We start from the raw sequence: 21,691 nt of genomic DNA, 5'->3' as shown, positions 1-21,691 counted from the left end.
CCACCCCCCTCTCCCCCAAAATGTTAAGTGCCCGTCGGATAAAACAGTCTTGAATAAACACTGATTCTTACGATATTATATCCCAACTGTCAATTCTGTCGTGTCTCCTACGTCATCGCTATTATTATCGCGTCAAACTCACACCACACACATTCTATTAAGGAAGTAAAACAACCATACAATCATACTCTCGAAACATATTGTCTAGTGTCAATACGAACTAGCTTTAAATCGTCCTTATTAATTCCTTCACTGCTCAGTCAAGGCATACATAAATCTAAAGCCATGAGGGTAATAATGCTAATTAAAATGTGTTTTTTCCCCGTAGAATATTGATTACAGTAGAAGGAACGGGCGAACATAAAACAACACGCGTGTATAATAGATGTAACTATTAATACACTGCTTTTAAAATTAAGTAGAAGTAACTAATAAAAGTTATTGTTTTTGAGAATCCCTTGACGCACTGAAGTTTGGACGGATGATACAAATCCAAATTATTCCAACACAAGAAGCCCAGAAAGGCCCTCTACATAAGCCCCTCACATACATCTCTGGATATAAGCCCGTATCCAAGACACCTGGGTATAAATCTGCACACATAAATTTGACTGGATCAGTTCGATTTTCAAAATTGTATTCTTAAAACAGTAAATATACAGGTTTGACGAAATACTGTTTTAATTACAAATATTATATTCATAAAACAAATCACTGTGCATCGTAAGCTAAAATTATTAACCCCGTACAAACGAAACATCTGTTACTAGTGAGTGTCAAGAATTGAATGATATACACTCATGGCAAAGCAGATATATGTGTATTGATCCAGCAATGTTTTACACGGCAATGAAAGGGGAATAATGTTTGAGTGAGGGGGGGGGGGGATCGGACCCGGCAGCAAACGTGAATTATTAGGTTTTTTAAAATGTAAGTTTTGTAACTAAATTTTTATAAATTTAAAATGAGTTGTTTTGTTTAAGTGCGATATGATTAGTAATTAGATATTAGGTAGTATACATAGTTTAAAAGCAGTGTGTACAATACAAGGCATCTTCGTTTTTCTTTCATATACGTTGAAGCCAACTTCCCTATAACTTATGCATTACTAGGCATACTGCCTTGCTTCGCTTAGATGTGGGGCGCTTACATTTAAACAGTAACTAGAATACCCGTCATCCGTTGGATAACTGTGGGTTTCGGGGGTCATCCATAAAAAAACATCACGTCTGTCACTCAGAGGCATAGCGACCCTTCCCGGCGCCCGGGGACAAACTTTTCGATTTTAACCCCCCCCCCCCCCCCAAGATTTCGATTTTCAACCCCCCCCCCCCCTCAAACTTTCGATTTGCACCCCCCTCAACCTTTCAATTTATTTTTCCAAACCATTTTGGCGCCCCAACATATGTCCCCCCGCCCCCCCCCCCCTCCACCTCCCCCCGCCTCCCCTTCCCCCCCGCCCCGCCTCCCCCCTCCCCCCCGCCTCCCCTCCCGCCCCCCCCTCCTCGCTACGCTACTGCAGTGTCACTTATGGTCACAAAAAACAGACCCCACATTCAAAAATATGTTTTTTATCTTTTAAAAACACCGAAAACACCGATTTCGGACTATCCCTTCATATACTGACGTCACATGTGACCTACTCAACTCTACTTCACCTGCCCAGTGTCCCGCCAAGTCTCAGACAACTTGTTTTTATCGTTTAAAAAACGATTCCAGCCGAGCATGTCTCTGACCACACTATCCTTTCATATGCTTAGGACAAAGAAACAGATGAACTCTACTTCACCTGCCCTGTATCCTGCCAAGTTCAGATAGGCAACTTTATCATTCACATCTAAAAAAAAAAATATTGAAAAAAAAATATCATTGACATATTGGTCTAGAACCTGTGCCACCCACATGAGAGCGGGCTACGCTACCAACTTAGCTATTTACTCGTGACGTCACAAATGAATTTTTATACTATACTTTTGAGTCTCCGCGCATAGATCTAGTAGTAGTAACTTTCAAATTAAATTTAATCTTAAATTAGCCAAACAAAGATTTATATAAAATAATTAAGGCCTGAAATAGATTCTAGATGTATTAAGGCCTGAAATAGATTCTAGATGTAGAATTTACATTAAGTCTAGATCTAGAAAAAATCTAGAATTTACACTGAGTCTAGTAGTGACCTAGAATCTAGATCTAGGCTAGATCTAGGCTAGATTCATAACTTCCCTTCGACAGCTGATCTTTAGATCTAGAGAAATTTATCGTAAAACTAAATGAAAAAGACAGTTGAAAATTGATATAAGTGTTGGAACGTAATAAATACAGCAAACGGACGTATTGTTTAAGTTATAGCCGGCAGAAAATTAGCTTTGTAACGCGTTAAACTTTTGAATGGGCCACAAAGTCTATGATGAGTCCGCCATTTTTATTGAACCAAAAAGTAAACACATCAAGGGACGTCACTATCCCCACAAAGTTTATTCAAAGTATTAACATTTTTAAAAAAATACGGTTAATTTAACAATGAATAAATCAATAAATTAATTAACGTCTTTAAATAAATTTGTGATTAACAGTCTGTCTGCATTAAAAAATTATTCTCTACCTACATACTATTTTACAGCTCTCCAGATAGAGCCGAACATATCAGGATACTTGATCAGGCAAACAAACAAACAAACAAAAAAACAAACAAAAAAATAAATATTCAAACATGTAAACAAACTTGAGTTTTAGTAGTATATAGATGCTAATTTTAGAGATAGTGGAAAGTTCGAAATTAGGACTAAAATGGAATTAGAACTACAGAGGTTCCATGAACAGTATATCTCATAAATTATATTACATTGCTTTTAAAATTAATTAACTTATTTAATTAGGATACGTACCTTAATTAACAACTTAATTTTTTACTAAAACAAATGCTGTACTTCGTCATTTTCTGTTTATGTTTAAAATAGTATACTATTGTTTGAAAAATAATTATTTTTAAAAAAGTTACCTCCCTTGAAAATTGAACAAATGACGTATCTCTTTGTTGGTGACCGGAAAGAAGCGAAACGAAATAAAGCGCAACGAAAAAAAGCGCAAAACAAAAAGCGTAACGGAAAAAGCGCAAACGGAAAAAAAGCGAAACGGAAAAAAGCGCACACAGAAAAAAGCGCACACAGAAAAAAGCGCAAACAGAAAAAAAGCGCAAACAAAAAAAAAAGGGCTTACAAAAAAAAAGCACACACAGAAAAAGCGCACACCGAAAAAAGCGCAAACGGAAAAAAGCGCAGACAGAAAAAAGTGCACACAGAAAAAAAGCGCAAATGGAAAAAGCGCAAACGGAAAAATGCGCAAACAGAAAAAGCGCAAACGGAAAAAAGCGCAAACTGAAAAAAGCGCACACACGAAAAAGAGCAAAAAGAAAAAAAGAGCAAACGGAAAAATAGCTCAAACAGAAAAAAAGCGCACAAAGAAAAAAGCGCAAACGGAAAAAAGCGCAAACAGAAAAAAAGCGCTAACAGAGAAATGTGCAACCAGAAAAAAACACAACGAAAAATGTGCAAAAGAGAAATTTTCCTATCTTCCTACCAACCTACCTACATGCCTCATACCTCATAGGTAGGCAGACAGGTAGGCAGGCAGGCAGGTAGGCAGGCTAGTAAGTAGGTGGGCAGGTAGGTAGTTAGGTAGGTAGGTAGGCAGGTAGGTAGACAGGCAGATAGACAGGCAAAGTATGTAGGTAGGTAGGTAGGTAGGCAGGCAGGTAGGTAGGTAGGTAGGTAGGTAGGTAGGTAGGTAGGTAGGTAGTTAGGTAGGTAGGTAGGTAGGTAGGTAGGTAGGTAGGTAGGTAGGTAGGTAGGTAGGAGGGAAGGTAGGTAGGTAGGTAGGTGGGTAAGTGGGTAGGTAAGTAGGTAGTTAGGTAGTTAGGTAGTTAGTAAGTAAGTTAGTTAGGTAGTTAGGTAGTTAGGTAGTTAGGTAGTTAGGTAGTTAGGTAGGTAGGTAGGTAGGTAGGTAGGTAGGTAGGTAGGTAGGTAGGTAGGTAGGTAGGTAGGTAGGTAGGTTGGTAGGTAGGTAGGTAGGTAGGTAGGTAGGTAGGTAGGTAGGTAGGTAGGTAGGTAGGTAGGTAGGTAGGTAGGTAGGTAGGTAGGTAGGTAGGTAGGTAGGTAGGTAGGTAGGTAGGTCGGTAGGTAGGTAGGTAGGTAGGTAGGTGGGTAGGTAGGTAGGTAGGTAGGTAGGTAGGTAGGTAGGTAGGTAGGTAGGTAGGTAGGTAGGTAGGTAGGTAGGTAGGTAGGTAGGTAGGTAGGTAGGTAGGTAGGTAGGTAGGTAGGTAGGTAGGTAGGTAGGTAGGTAGGTAGGTAGGTAGGTAGGTAGGTAGGTAGGTAGGTAGGTAGGAAGGAAGGTAGGTAGGTAGGTAGGTAGGTAGGTAGGTAGGTAGGTAGGTAGGTAGGTAGGTAGGTAGGTAGGTAGGTAGGTAGGTAGGTAGGTAGGTAGGTAGGTAGGTAGGTAGGTAGGTAGGTAGGTAGGTAGGTAGGTAGGTAGGTAGGTAGGTAGGTAGGTAGGTAGGTAGGTAGGTAGGTAGGTAGGTAGGTAGGTAGGTAGGTAGGTAGGTAGGTGGGGAGGGAGAAAGTGAGAGAGGTTGGTAGGTTAGTAGGTACGTAGGTGTGTTATGATAAAATAATATTAAATACATACTTGTTATGATGTGTGTTTTTTCAGGGTATTTTGGTGCCAGTGAATGTTGGTGCGAGAGATATAACAAATGCATGTTTGATGACGCGGATGAAAGAGAGTGAAGTTTTGCCATAAGAACGGTTTGTTGTGGTAAGCAAGCTAGGTAGTTCGAACTAGGGAGAATGTGAGAGATACTTCGTGTAATGTCGATATCAAGGATATTTTTATATTTATTTATACGAGAATAGTAGTTGAATAATTATTGACTAAGAAAATAATAGGCATTGTGTAAAGCGATTATCGCCATTATCGTGGTGATGGGAATGCACACAATAGTGGTATACTTTAAATGGTAGTAGATCACGTCAGGTCAAACACAACCCTCTCATAGCAGCCATGTAACGTCCCCTATCTATCAGCCAGATAGAAGGTGAACGTCCCCGGATTCTTTTTTCGGGGTCATATGCAAATGCCTTACGGCCTAAATGGATGAACACTAACACAACGACACACTAGGGCTCGAATTCGATGTCTAGGGAAACTAGTGATACTATTGTAATTAACACTCATCCAATCTACATACAACCTTTAATAAGCGAACACAGTTGTGGCAGAACACAAGGTTAAACTAGATAAAATATTTAATGTATAAAATATCAAAACCCAACTTACAGAGTGTAGGAAAAAACACTATCACAGATTTCTACACTGCCAAAAAAAATAGCCACAGGCCACACAACAATGCTATAGCTTCAAGAATTACTTGGCGACAAGTAATATTATACTAGAAGACTAAATCAACTTAAGAAAGCGTAGCACACACAGGACTTAAGTTCTCTCACGTTCAAATGGTCAGAATCTATTGCCGGACAATATGGACGGCCTGGTATAGACTGTTTGATCAAGGTAGACGGCCCGATCAAGGTAAACTGCCTGGCACAAGTCTCAAATGGAGACCCACAGATCACTCAAGGCCACTTGAGCTACTGTTCTCGTGCTGGTTGTGTTTCCTATGGTGTGACACTTTACGTGGTTCTAACCACTAGGCCACTAGTGGTGTTCCTAACCACTATGCCATATTACTCGGCAGCCAGCCGAGTTTCTAAGCCACTAGACCACTAGGCACCATAGACTCTACTCAGTTTCTCACCGAGTATTCGAACCTCGGCCGCCGCCGTGGCGCGCCGAGATCCTAGCCATTGAGCTATGGGGTAGTCATCTGACCAGAATCATTCAATCAGATCTTAATGGAAAATTTCTATGTTGCACAATCACTCCATATAAGGTATTATACAATGTCAAAATAAAAATAGAACCTGACTCGACCTAAGTAGGTCACATCCCCTCCGTTTTTGGAAGTGACAGATAGGTTCCACAAAAACATACATAAGGAACCAATCTGGCAATGAAATAAAAAAAATGTTTTACAAATGTAGGCAATCAAAATCATAATACCAGATAAAAGTATCCCTGAACATAAAAGGGAAGTAACTCCAACTTTTACAATTGGTGAAAGGGAAGTAACCCTTCAAAAGGTAATTATACATCAAAATCCCTCAGAAAAGGGTATTACAAATATTTCCATGTGGATATTCAAATTATCTAAAAAGGAAGAATTTACCAATTTTGGGGGTTTCAATTTATCATGTATCACATCATCAGAAACATTTGAACATACAGGTAAAGTAATTTTAGCTGTGAAATGAAAATTGTTACAATTATCATAATACTTTTTCAGTGAATTAACATGATACACTGTCTGTTTCTTTCTTCTGTCGGGCGTATTGACAACATAGTTCAAATCACTTAATTTTGAATGCACAGTAAAGGGTCCACAATATCTCAAGGATAACGCATTGTTCAGATTAGGCACTAGCACAAGAACTTTGTCGCCTGGATTGAATGTTCGTTTACAAGAACTCTTATCATACAGTCCTTTCATTCTCACTTGGGCCCTTCTTAAGTTCTTGTGAGCCATTTCGCACACGGCTTTCAGTCGAACGTGAAAATCATCAAAGTTTTCCACAGGATGAACGCTGGTACCTGTCCACTGTTCGTGGATCAGCTTCAGGGGACCTCGGACAGAATGTCCAAACACAAGTTGAAAAGGAGAGTAACCTAAAGAGTCCTGGACACAGTCCCTCGCAGCGAAAATAATCCAAGGAACAGTCTCATCCCATTGGGTGTTACTGTTAGCGAACGTTCTTAGCATGGTTTTGAGGGTTTGGTGGAACCTCTCAAGTACGCCTTGAGACTGAGGGTGGTAGGCTGAGCTGGTGATGTGGGTAACGCCTAGCTTGGCTAGTGCTTCATGAAAATGGTGACTGGTGAAGTTGCTGCCTTGATCTGTTTGCACGATTCTAGGTAATCCAAAGGTAGTGAAGAACCGGGTCATGGCTCTGACTACAGTCTTTGCCTTAATGTTCCGTAAGGGAATCGCCTCGGGAAAACGGGTACTTGAACACATAAAGGTAAGTAGGTACTCGTTGCCCGCCTTGGTTTTAGGCAAGGGACCTACACAGTCCATGACGATTTTAGAAAAAGGTTTTTCTAATACAGGAATCGGACTCAAAGGGGCCTTAGGAATTGTCTGGTTTGGCTTTCCGGCCAACTGACAGTTTGTGCAACTTTTACAGTAACGCGACACATCATTTCTCATTTTGGGCCAAAAGAACAGTTCTTTGATCTTCGCCGTCGTTTTAGCGACTCCTGGGTGCGCTGACATTGGATGGTCATGTGCCAGCTTAAGTATTTCATGCCGATAAGGTGGAGGGACCCACAGCTGGTTTTTACCCAACCATGGTTCGGCTGGTGAGGCATTCACTGGTATAGCGCGACGAAAGAAGAGGCCATTCTCGGAGAAATATTCCCCATCGTCAGATGATAGAGATTTTTCGACCGTTGCTTTGAGTTCCGCGTCGACTTGTTGAGCTTTAATGATGTCTTCCTGAGATATTCTCAGGGGTAAGCCCAGGCTTGTGTTTTCTGGAAGCATAGACTCCAGTTTGGGAGTCGAATTTCTTGACGATGATGGTAGGTGTGGTTCAGACGTTGTGTCAGCCAATTGTTTGGTTTGGCTTCTTGTCACCGCGCATGCAGGATACAGTTCATTATCATTATCTGGAACTGTTGACAAAGGGTTTGAAACCGTACAGGGGTATACTTTGCTTCCCGCAAGGTCATTCCCTAGAAGTAGGTGTACTCCTGGGACAGGAATACTATCTATCACACCTAAAATGACATCACCTTCGACGAGATGATGTTTCAGGGCAAGCTTGTGTAAAGGGACTACAGTAGATTTTGTCCCTACTCCCTGGATAATGGAAATCCTTCCGGTGTTCGTTTCGGGTGTAATGTCCATTGAACTTTTCAAAAGGAGTGATTGTGACGCTCCTGTGTCTCTTAGGACGGTGATATTCCGCTGAGACAACGGATCACCTGGTTTGCTAATGATGGCTTCGGCAATAAAAGATGAAAAGTCAACTTTTCTCGATCCCTCGAGATCGGTAGACTCGGAAGAAACTGGATGGTGGCGAGAACAGTCAAAATGTGACTGCACATAATGTGTGGAGATTTGACTACCTTCTTGCGGACACTTAGGGTTAGAGTCCTTTAGAATTCTAGAGTTCATAGTTGAACTGCCTGCTTGAGGGGATAGAGCATAGTGCGCAGAAGTACGCACCACCTCTCTGTTATATTGACGACGTTTGTAACAGTCCTTGACATGATGACCAGGTCTTTTGCAGAACTGGCATACTGCTCGACGATTGAGAGTTGATCTTGGTTTCTCTCTGGACTGTGATGCCTTCACGTGTTGGCCAACAGGAGGATTGCTGCCAAAAAGGGGAAGCACGGGGTTGAGGCGGTTTCCTGACACTGGTGGTTTCTTATGCACCAACATATATGTGTCAGCCGACTCAGCAGCCTTCCGGATGTCAATTATCTTGTTATCCAGTATGTGTAGTCGTATCTCTTCAGGCAGGGACGATAGGAATTCTTCCCTTAGGATAAGTGACCTGAGTTTCTCAAACTCAGAAACTTCCTCCGAGTGTAGCCACCTTGAAAATATTTTCTCCTTTTCAAAGAGAAATTCCACATATGATTGAGTGGGTAACTTGCGGAGTGTTCGGAATTTTGTCCGATAGGCCTCAGGCGTCAGCTCGTAGGCCTTCAAAATGGCAGTCTTGACCAAACTATAGTTATTTTGAACGTCGTGAGAGAGTGCCTGGTATGTTTTTGCAGCTTTCCCAGTAAGGACCGAGCTCAATAAAGCAGTAATGGAAGTTTCGGGCCATTCACATGTCTTCGCTAAACTCTCAAATGAGTTAAAGAAAACGACCAAATCTGTTTCATCAAATTTAGGAACTAATTTCCCGAATTTGGCAATCACTTGCCCCACCGACAACTTTTTTGGATCTACCAGAGAAGTAACATCACTAACTTGACCAAATTCTGATTCCAACCTCCTCCTATCTAAAGCAATTTTAACCTCTAACTCCTGTTCTTTTAATGCCTTCTCTAAAGCAACTTTCTCCTCGCGGAGTAATACACCAGCCAACAAACTTTCATCAAATACCCCTTCATTAATAAAATGAACAACAATTTTATCTCTCAACACCTCTGACTTCTGCGTAACAGAATAATCCAATTTCAATTCCTTAACAAGACTAATCAAAACTTTTCTACTCAACTTCTCGACCTCCTCAAAAGTGGGATTAGCCAAAAAAGACTCCATAACACTAACTTTCAAAAACACAACAAGCCTAGATTCACTAACTTAACACTGAGCGTTGGGCCGTGTACTTGACCTCTTATCGTGACACGTCTGGCTGTTGACCTAGATACCTCTAGGCTTGCGCGCGCTGTAAGAACACAGCGCACTGGATAGAAAAACAACCAAATCAAACTAAACTTAGTGCTTACTGATATAACCAACAACTGGAACGACAGATTAAATCCCGGACGAGCCCCCACTTTGTAACGTCCCCTATCTATCAGCCAGATAGAAGGTGAACGTCCCCGGATTCTTTTTTCGGGGTCATATGCAAATGCCTTACGGCCTAAATGGATGAACACTAACACAACGACACACTAGGGCTCGAATTCGATGTCTAGGGAAACTAGTGATACTATTGTAATTAACACTCATCCAATCTACATACAACCTTTAATAAGCTAACACAGTTGTGGCAGAACACAAGGTTAAACTAGATAAAATATTTAATGTATAAAATATCAAAACCCAACTTACAGAGTGTAGGAAAAAACACTATCACAGATTTCTACACTGCCAAAAAAAATAGCCACAGGCCACACAACAATGCTATAGCTTCAAGAATTACTTGGCGACAAGTAATATTATACTAGAAGACTAAATCAACTTAAGAAAGCGTAGCACACACAGGACTTAAGTTCTCTCACGTTCAAATGGTCAGAATCTATTGCCGGACAATATGGACGGCCTGGTATAGACTGTTTGATCAAGGTAGACGGCCCGATCAAGGTAAACTGCCTGGCACAAGTCTCAAATGGAGACCCACAGATCACTCAAGGCCACTTGAGCTACTGTTCTCGTGCTGGTTGTGTTTCCTATGGTGTGACACTTTACGTGGTTCTAACCACTAGGCCACTAGTGGTGTTCCTAACCACTATGCCACATTACTCGGCAGCCAGCCGAGTTTCTAAGCCACTAGACCACTAGGCACCATAGACTCTACTCAGTTTCTCACCGAGTATTCGAACCTCGGCCGCCGCCGTGGCGCGCCGAGATCCTAGCCATTGAGCTATGGGGTAGTCATCTGACCAGAATCATTCAATCAGATCTTAATGGAAAATTTCTATGTTGCACAATCACTCCATATAAGGTATTATACAATGTCAAAATAAAAATAGAACCTGACTCGACCTAAGTAGGTCACATCCCCTCCCTTTTTGGAAGTGACAGATAGGTTCCACAAAAACATACATAAGGAACCAATCTGGCAATGAAATAAAAAAAATGTTTTACAAATGTAGGCAATCAAAATCATAATACCAGATAAAAGTATCCCTGAACATAAAAGGGAAGTAACTCCAACTTTTACAATTGGTGAAAGGGAAGTAACCCTTCAAAAGGTAATTATACATCAAAATCCCTCAGAAAAGGGTATTACAAATATTTCCATGTGGATATTCAAATTATCTAAAAAGGAAGAATTTACCAATTTTGGGGGTTTCAATTTATCATGTATCACATCATCAGAAACATTTGAACATACAGGTAAAGTAATTTTAGCTGTGAAATGAAAATTGTTACAATTATCATAATACTTTTTCAGTGAATTAACATGATACACTGTCTGTTTCTTTCTTCTGTCGGGCGTATTGACAACATAGTTCAAATCACTTAATTTTGAATGCACAGTAAAGGGTCCACAATATCTCAAGGATAACGCATTGTTCAGATTAGGCACTAGCACAAGAACTTTGTCGCCTGGATTGAATGTTCGTTTACAAGAACTCTTATCATACAGTCCTTTCATTCTCACTTGGGCCCTTCTTAAGTTCTTGTGAGCCATTTCGCACACGGCTTTCAGTCGAACGTGAAAATCATCAAAGTTTTCCACAGGATGAACGCTGGTACCTGTCCACTGTTCGTGGATCAGCTTCAGGGGACCTCGGACAGAATGTCCAAACACAAGTTGAAAAGGAGAGTAACCTAAAGAGTCCTGGACACAGTCCCTCGCAGCGAAAATAATCCAAGGAACAGTCTCATCCCATTGGGTGTTACTGTTAGCGAACGTTCTTAGCATGGTTTTGAGGGTTTGGTGGAACCTCTCAAGTACGCCTTGAGACTGAGGGTGGTAGGCTGAGCTGGTGATGTGGGTAACGCCTAGCTTGGCTAGTGCTTCCTGAAAATGGTGACTGGTGAAGTTGCTGCCTTGATCTGTTTGCACGATTCTAGGTAATCCAAAGGTAGTGAAGAACCGGGTCATGGCTCTGACTACAGTCTTTGCCTTAATGTTCCGTAAGGGAATCGCCTCGGGAAAACGGGTACTTGAACACATAAAGGTAAGTAGGTACTCGTTGCCCGCCTTGGTTTTAGGCAAGGGACCTACACAGTCCATGACGATTTTAGAAAAAGGTTTTTCTAATACAGGAATCGGACTCAAAGGGGCCTTAGGAATTGTCTGGTTTGGCTTTCCGGCCAACTGACAGTTTGTGCAACTTTTACAGTAACGCGACACATCATTTCTCATTTTGGGCCAAAAGAACAGTTCTTTGATCTTCGCCGTCGTTTTAGCGACTCCTGGGTGCGCTGACATTGGATGGTCATGTGCCAGCTTAAGTATTTCATGCCGATAAGGTGGAGGGACCCACAGCTGGTTTTTACCCAACCATGGTTCGGCTGGTGAGGCATTCACTGGTATAGCGCGACGAAAGAAGAGGCCATTCTCGGAGAAATATTCCCCATCGTCAGATGATAGAGATTTTTCGACCGTTGCTTTGAGTTCCGCGTCGACTTGTTGAGCTTTAATGATGTCTTCCTGAGATATTCTCAGGGGTAAGCCCAGGCTTGTGTTTTCTGGAAGCATAGACTCCAGTTTGGGAGTCGAATTTCTTGACGATGATGGTAGGTGTGGTTCAGACGTTGTGTCAGCCAATTGTTTGGTTTGGCTTCTTGTCACCGCGCATGCAGGATACAGTTCATTATCATTATCTGGAACTGTTGACAAAGGGTTTGAAACCGTACAGGGGTATACTTTGCTTCCCGCAAGGTCATTCCCTAGAAGTAGGTGTACTCCTGGGACAGGAATACTATCTATCACACCTAAAATGACATCACCTTCGACGAGATGATGTTTCAGGGCAAGCTTGTGTAAAGGGACTACAGTAGATTTTGTCCCTACTCCCTGGATAATGGAAATCCTTCCGGTGTTCGTTTCGGGTGTAATGTCCATTGAACTTTTCAAAAGGAGTGATTGTGACGCTCCTGTGTCTCTTAGGACGGTGATATTCCGCTGAGACAACGGATCACCTGGTTTGCTAATGATGGCTTCGGCAATAAAAGATGAAAAGTCAACTTTTCTCGATCCCTCGAGATCGGTAGACTCGGAAGAAACTGGATGGTGGCGAGAACAGTCAAAATGTGACTGCACATAATGTGTGGAGATTTGACTACCTTCTTGCGGACACTTAGGGTTAGAGTCCTTTAGAATTCTAGAGTTCATAGTTGAACTGCCTGCTTGAGGGGATAGAGCATAGTGCGCAGAAGTACGCACCACCTCTCTGTTATATTGACGACGTTTGTAACAGTCCTTGACATGATGACCAGGTCTTTTGCAGAACTGGCATACTGCTCGACGATTGAGAGTTGATCTTGGTTTCTCTCTGGACTGTGATGCCTTCACGTGTTGGCCAACAGGAGGATTGCTGCCAAAAAGGGGAAGCACGGGGTTGAGGCGGTTTCCTGACACTGGTGGTTTCTTATGCACCAACATATATGTGTCAGCCGACTCAGCAGCCTTCCGGATGTCAATTATCTTGTTATCCAGTATGTGTAGTCGTATCTCTTCAGGCAGGGACGATAGGAATTCTTCCCTTAGGATAAGTGACCTGAGTTTCTCAAACTCAGAAACTTCCTCCGAGTGTAGCCACCTTGAAAATATTTTCTCCTTTTCAAAGAGAAATTCCACATATGATTGAGTGGGTAACTTGCGGAGTGTTCGGAATTTTGTCCGATAGGCCTCAGGCGTCAGCTCGTAGGCCTTCAAAATGGCAGTCTTGACCAAACTATAGTTATTTTGAACGTCGTGAGAGAGTGCCTGGTATGTTTTTGCAGCTTTCCCAGTAAGGACCGAGCTCAATAAAGCAGTAATGGAAGTTTCGGGCCATTCACATGTCTTCGCTAAACTCTCAAATGAGTTAAAGAAAACGACCAAATCTGTTTCATCAAATTTAGGAACTAATTTCCCGAATTTGGCAATCACTTGCCCCACCGACAACTTTTTTGGATCTACCAGAGAAGTAACATCACTAACTTGACCAAATTCTGATTCCAACCTCCTCCTATCTAAAGCAATTTTAACCTCTAACTCCTGTTCTTTTAATGCCTTCTCTAAAGCAACTTTCTCCTCGCGGAGTAATACACCAGCCAACAAACTTTCATCAAATACCCCTTCATTAATAAAATGAACAACAATTTTATCTCTCAACACCTCTGACTTCTGCGTAACAGAATAATCCAATTTCAATTCCTTAACAAGACTAATCAAAACTTTTCTACTCAACTTCTCGACCTCCTCAAAAGTGGGATTAGCCAAAAAAGACTCCATAACACTAACTTTCAAAAACACAACAAGCCTAGATTCACTAACTTAACACTGAGCGTTGGGCCGTGTACTTGACCTCTTATCGTGACACGTCTGGCTGTTGACCTAGATACCTCTAGGCTTGCGCGCGCTGTAAGAACACAGCGCACTGGATAGAAAAACAACCAAATCAAACTAAACTTAGTGCTTACTGATATAACCAACAACTGGAACGACAGATTAAATCCCGGACGAGCCCCCACTTTGTAACGTCCCCTATCTATCAGCCAGATAGAAGGTGAACGTCCCCGGATTCTTTTTTCGGGGTCATATGCAAATGCCTTACGGCCTAAATGGATGAACACTAACACAACGACACACTAGGGCTCGAATTCGATGTCTAGGGAAACTAGTGATACTATTGTAATTAACACTCATCCAATCTACATACAACCTTTAATAAGCGAACACAGTTGTGGCAGAACACAAGGTTAAACTAGATAAAATATTTAATGTATAAAATATCAAAACCCAACTTACAGAGTGTAGGAAAAAACACTATCACAGATTTCTACACTGCCAAAAAAAATAGCCACAGGCCACACAACAATGCTATAGCTTCAAGAATTACTTGGCGACAAGTAATATTATACTAGAAGACTAAATCAACTTAAGAAAGCGTAGCACACACAGGACTTAAGTTCTCTCACGTTCAAATGGTCAGAATCTATTGCCGGACAATATGGACGGCCTGGTATAGACTGTTTGATCAAGGTAGACGGCCCGATCAAGGTAAACTGCCTGGCACAAGTCTCAAATGGAGACCCACAGATCACTCAAGGCCACTTGAGCTACTGTTCTCGTGCTGGTTGTGTTTCCTATGGTGTGACACTTTACGTGGTTCTAACCACTAGGCCACTAGTGGTGTTCCTAACCACTATGCCACATTACTCGGCAGCCAGCCGAGTTTCTAAGACCACTAGGCACCATAGACTCTACTCAGTTTCTCACCGAGTATTCGAACCTCGGCCGCCGCCGTGGCGCGCCGAGATCCTAGCCATTGAGCTATGGGGTAGTCATCTGACCAGAATCATTCAATCAGATCTTAATGGAAAATTTCTATGTTGCACAATCACTCCATATAAGGTATTATACAATGTCAAAATAAAAATAGAACCTGACTCGACCTAAGTAGGTCACAGCCATAACAATCATGTATAAATGTGTCATCTAGTGTGGGGTTTGTGCTAAATTTCTCTTTCGCACATTTTTCGTTGTGTTTTTTTCTGGTTGCGCATTTTTCTGTTTGCGCTTTTTTCTGTTTGCGCTTTTTTCCGTGGCGCTTTTTCTGTGTGCGCTTTTTTCTGTTTGCGCTTTTTTCCGTTTGCGTTTTTTCTGTTTGCGCCTTTTTCTGTTTGCGCTTTTTTCTGTGTGCGCTTTTTTCTGTTTGTGCTTTTTTCCGTTGCGCTTTTTTCTGTGTGCGCTTTTTTCTGTTTGTGCTTTTTCCGTTTGCGCTTTTTTTCTGTATGAGCTTTTTTATGTGTGCGCTTTTTTCTGTTTGCTCTTTTTTCCGTTTGCGCTTTTTTCCGTTGCGTTTTTTGTTTTGCGCTTTTTTCCGTTGCGCTCTTTTCCGTTGCACTTTTTTCTGGGAGCCGTCTTTGTTTACTTTTTTTTAAACAAACAGTTGCTATGCTTATATAAGAAAACACGGTAACTGGACATATATAATGGCTGTAATGGCTTTTTCCGATGGGAATAACGTTTTTTTTGTTACCCTCCAGGATCGGTCTAAGACCTTACATAATATTAAGGGGATCGTTCGTCAATTTAACTATATATATCTCATATAAGGAGAATTTCAGTCGCGGTCATATTTTAGCCCTCTTCGAGGTCTTTGAGTCTGACCAATAGTTTTTCCATACGGCCTAATCATCTATAGAAGTGTATGCAAAAAATTAGCATCATGTACAGACGTAAAGTACCCTAAAATTTTTGTTGAAATTACCCTGTTTTTCCCATAAAATACAAACATTATACAGGGAAATACAATTGGTCAGTTTTGACCAATTTCCATATTTTTCCCTGACATGGCGAGTTTTTCCTGACACCCCTAGGTGTTCTCCTACCACGTCACAAAATATCAAGGGGGGTGGGTCGTCGGACAAAAGCTTTTTTTCGTTATAGAGCTCATATAAAGAGAATTTCACTCGCGGTCCATGTTTTAGCCCTCGTCGAGGGCTTTGAGTCAAACCGACAGTTTTCCCTAAAGGCCTAGCCATTTACCTAAGAGCATGCAAAAAATTAGCCAGATATACTGAGTTTAAGTACCCTAAAATCCGCGTTCAAATGACCCTCTGTTTTTACCATAACATACAAATATTATATAGGGAAATACAATTGGTCAGTTTTGACCCCTTTCCAGAGATCCCGGACGAATGCATGGACCGACCGACCGACCGACTGCGACCGACCGACCGACTAAATGAAAGACCAACTGACCGCAACCGACAAACCGCGGCCGACCGACCAAATTACCGATCGAGAGATAGCTAGAGAGTAAGAGAGAGACGTCACCATGTAAAATACCATCAAGAAAAGTTATTTTTTTTTAATGCCACCGAGCTGCATACATCCACAGCGTGTTAACGATCCACAGTTAAGAAAAAATGCTACAATGCTTGTACTGGAACTGGGAGTAAATCATTGAATTGATCTTGGTAGGAATTTCAATTTATGAAAAATGCTAATTGTGGAAGGGGTTGATGTTTTTAAATGTGAAATGTTTTTAAAGCGGCAATTGCAATTAGATAAAGACCGCCATAATTACCCAGTGCTAGTTAATTCAAATTATGTAACGATAGAACCTTTGACCTTTTTCTTTATACAGTAGGTGAAGAAAATATAACTTAAACATCAAAATCGTAGAGTTTTCAAATGTATTTATTAAAATGAACTTCGTCCATCGTATTTTTCAAGATAAAAAAACAACGCATAAAATTGTTAAGTGACATATAATAAAACAGTTTTAAAAGTTACAACAAATTATATTTAGTTATCAGTGAACAGCCCGTTGCTTTTAAAAATCGATTTCTTGAAATCCCAGCAACACATATTTAAAAAGAAAAGCTCCCTTTTTGACACAAAGAAAATACGTTTTTATATCATTTGCATGCCTTACATCCCTGCAACTGTATATACGGCCCTACGATTTGTCTTAACCCTTGTTACAAATCTATTCCTACCTAATAATGAACCCATCGAATATTAAATCCTAAACTGGTTTTGAATGGTATGTATTAAAACAACTTAAAAGCGAAACATTGTTAAGAAGGCAATAAATATTGAATTACAAAATTACTTAATATTTACATGAAAATAAGATGTAAAAAAGTGAACATTTTACAACATAATCAACAAAAATCGACCAAATTGAAAAACTATTAATAAATTGAACAATTAATGAATCTATATTATTTTATAATTTCTAAAAAAAACACCAAGAAGATTTTAATTTAAAATTCTTTACAATTATAACACAATTATATATTTTGAAACATACCGTACACTATTGACTACAATACGAACAGTGAAATTTAAATCTTAATTTTACTTGTGTTAACTGAGAGGCCAAAACGTCAGTATATCATTCTCTATGTTCTGGCTTTATAAGCGGCCCATTTTTGCTGTACGATTTGCCAGACGAACAAGAGAGGATTTATGGCAGAGTTTAACGGCAGTACAAACACAGAGAGCCAGCCCATTCTGTTTGGGCTGATATTTATTTCTACAGCTGACAAGAGTCCTGTGACGGAGATAATGGAGCCACCGATGATGTTAGACAGAATGATAAGGAACAAAGTTTTTGTGTTGTTTATTTCGCTCTCCACACAACTACTATCAAATAAAATTACCTTCAGAATCAGAATCAGACCGATAACCGTTAGGCTGATTTCCACACCTGACACAATAATGTGTATAAAAATAGCAAGCATCCAGACATGTTGTTGTTTGTTTGGTAAAGGAAACCCGATACACAAAGCATTAGAAGAGTAGATGTTTACAGCTGGGATAAGGATAGGTAAAAGGGAGATGACGACACACAGACACCAGACACACACGTACAGCGAGACTAAACTAAAACCTACAGTTTGTCGTTCTTGTGTGGGATGCCTGTGGACATTATACAGCTGAGCTGTGATCAGAACTACAAACACGCCAGAGGCGACATACGAGAGAGTAGCGAGAAAACCTGCGGCCTTACACAGTGAACTGTCTCGCCATTCTGTGTCATGCAACACGTAGTCGTCACGGTAGTAAACATCAGCTCCTGCTATGAACAGTAAATACACGCTCATGATCAAATCTGACAAGACGATATTAAAAGTAGAATGCTTGAATGTGCTTGGGTCATAGTTTTTGACATATTTGATGATAATCACCGCGACATTACCTACAATACCAATGAAAGCAGTCAGCCATAACAAGGAACGTTTAACAAAGTTTCCCAATAGATTGTCACATGACGTAATAGGGTCATCGGGTGCAAAACATTTGACAGATTGAATACCTGGACAACTAAACTTACTGCAGCACAACTTGTAGTTGTCACCATATACATATGACTTGATGGTTAAAGATTTTAATATTTTAGAAGTGTTAGTATCAAATTTTAAAGAGGTATTTCTTATATCTAGCGTGGCTATAGAAATATGAGATTTAGAAATCCATAAAGTGTTCAACTTTGTGTAACTGATGTTTAAAAAATCCAAAGCAATATCCACCTCACCTACAATGGTGAGTGAATTAAGATCTGAAAAAGAAAAATCTACCACCCAGTTTCGTGTATAGCTAACATTTAGAACAAAATCTTTTACATGAGTGTGAGAGAGATTTAGGATCCTCAAATTTTCTGCAATATCAGAGTTTGTGCCAATAACAATATCGTTATAACTGAGATCGATAAATGTCAAATAGCGCATAGCATGCCAGTACAAACTAATAAATTCAAACACAATTTCATTAGATAGGCTGCAGTTTGAGAGATAAATTTCGAATAGTTGTATTGCCCCGTGAAGATTTTTAAAATATTCAGTCCGTAAAGCTATACCAGATAGAACTAAAACCCGAGTAGACTTGTCTATACTCAGAAATAATTCTCCGTGATCGACGTCGTTATGGTTATTGACCTGAGTGACGCCATAACCACAACCAAATCCTGCCGGACATTTCTCATAGCAGTGCAGCTCGTCATCACGCGCAGGGCAGTTGTTAATGCCGTCACAGACATGCGCAGGGTGGACAAGTCGGGTAAACCCGCGGCAGGTCATCAAATGAACCTGCATTAATTTGAAAATAACAGAAAAAGATTCTTCCTCCCCACCTGGACAATCACTGTGACCATCAGACACCATATAATACGGTATGCAATACGAGTCGGGACATTTAAACAAGGCTTTGGAACAAACAAAATTTTCGCAGTTAGCTAAGTGAGACATATCAGAACAGCCTATTCCCTTGTCCCGTCGGTACCTCTGGACAAGGTGTATACATTTAGCGGCCCATGTGACATTGTTATGTTGAAAGCTTGACCGAGAGTTATTTGAATATCTCCCAGCTACACACCTCACTACATGTATGTTCGCATCTTCGCGATGTACATATTCAGTCTCTTGATACAACGCCAGCATTTCTTCAACCCTTTTGATCTTGTCGTTATTCACACAAATCTCAACACGTTGCAGTTTGCTCATACAATAAAAATTGAATTTAAAAAACCACTGGGTAGGTAGACATATTCCATTTGATAATGTCATCTCCATACAAACGTTGCAGGTATTTTCATCCATCTTGTCATGGCAATCATAGACACCATCGCATATTTTTTCTTCTTCAACGCAAGTCTTTGTTACAACGCTCCTGTACTTTTCAAAGCCTTTCTTTACATAATCAATTTTAATGTCGCAAATAAACATGCCCGCACACGCGTCTAGTTTAGTCCCTCCTATTTGTTCATCTGATGAATCGGGACAGTCTAAGTAGCCATCCCTAATAAAACTGGCTAAGACATGTTGTCCGATGGGACTACATTTATACGACGCCATTTCAAAATTTACCTGTTCTAAATAACCCAAATAACCTATATTTTCATTCGACTCCTTCATTACATCATTATTTGTCCTTTTATCATTTACTTGGCCGATTGCAAACCCCCTTTCATCATATGTGTTAACCTCATATTCACAAAGCACTGCATTGGCATGATCTGTATCCGTAGACACTTGAATCCAAGACTCGTTTATGTTAGTCGGGTTCAAATGAAACTCTAACGCAAAACACGAATCTTCTTGGGCGTGTTCTAACTGGGACAAACCTAAAATGTTTGTGCTTTTAATTCGCCAGTGTGAAAACTGGGTATGTTTTATGAATTGCTTGCATACAATTATAATTGAACCACGTAGACTTAAATTTGAATTCTTTGTTAAATTATCATCTAACTGAACTACCAATGTGTTCATTATGAAATCAAATTCTTCAATGGTTTCTATACGAACAACATGAGAGCCACCTAAAGCCTGACAATGTGCTGATGATATGTCATGATTTACGAGCGAATTTTTTACTTTTAGTGTATAGCATGAAAGGTTCGAGATATATGCTTTGTTTTTACTTCTGAATAAAAACCAATCAGCATTACATTGTCCACAAATCGTCAAAGCAATACGCTGGTTATCAAATAAATCATCATTTGATGAAATCATGGCTTCAATGTCTAAAAATGTAAAATGCCACGAAACACTTTCGTATGGTTTAATCCATATAATAAAAGAATTCAAAAAACTATTCATAACGTTAATCAATTTGTTTGATTTAACGTCATCTGGATATGTATGGCGGCAAAACTCACATAGAAATACAACAACGCGAGATGTGTTGTCATCGCCCGCTTCCATCTCTTTAAAGTATTGCATCGCTCTCCATTTTAATTCCTCAAATACTTGAAAATGACGCCCAACATGATTGTTCAGATTTTCTATTTTTTCTAGCAGATCTCTTGAGCTGGTGTAAGAATTAAACCCAATCAATGGTTGCGTCAGGTTGGACGATAAAAAAATGGCGACTCTGCTGTTGATGATTTGATCATCAGCCTCGGGTAGAAACATGTTGACGATCGATTTTAGTCTCACTCTTTGTATGGGAGTCACTGTAGCCACATGGATGACTAGGGCGATTTTATTAGTTCTACAGTTGTCTAAGGGAAAATTTAAACACAAATCTGAAAGAAAAATAAAACAAAAAGTAAATAAAAACAATTCTAATAGCAATTTTCAATTAAATATACTAATAATGCGGGAGTGATATCCCCTAAACTTTCCCGCATATTCTTTTACAACAGAAGGGTGGGGAGGGGAGGTGGTACATCACTGCACTGGTTTATGTGAAAAATTTATCTGTAAAAGACCGTGTGTTTGATAAGCAGCATAAACCCGGGGCTAGGAACATGAACATGAACATGAACATGAACATGAACATGAACATGAACATGAACATGAACATGAACATGAACATGAACATGAACATGAACATGAACATGAACATGAACATGAACATGAACATGAACATGAACATGAACATGAACATGAACATGAACATGAACATGAACATGAACATGAACATGAACATGAACATGAACATGAACATGAACATGAACATGAACATGAACATGAACATGAACATGAACATGA

General features: G+C 40.2%; 1 protein-coding gene across 1 annotated transcript; it reads right to left on the bottom strand.

Annotated features, from left to right (window-relative positions):
* Window positions 1–17,599: 17,599 nt before the first annotated feature.
* Window positions 17,600–21,109, bottom strand: LOC131957632 (G-protein coupled receptor GRL101-like). The gene is made up of 2 exons (XM_059322364.1): window positions 20,854–21,109; window positions 17,600–20,319 (listed from the first exon to the last, which is right to left on the bottom strand). The coding sequence occupies exons 1-2, from the start codon at window positions 21,107–21,109 to the stop codon at window positions 17,600–17,602; spliced, it is 2,976 nt and encodes a 991-aa protein (XP_059178347.1).
* Between the last annotated feature and the right edge of the window lie 582 nt (window positions 21,110–21,691).

The sequence above is a fragment of the Physella acuta genome, unplaced genomic scaffold (assembly GCF_028476545.2).
Source record: "Physella acuta isolate Inbredline_101_S28 unplaced genomic scaffold, ASM2847654v3 ptg001250l, whole genome shotgun sequence".
Taxonomy (NCBI): Eukaryota; Metazoa; Mollusca; class Gastropoda; family Physidae; genus Physella; species Physella acuta.
This window is presented reverse-complemented; position numbering and strand designations above follow the sequence as displayed.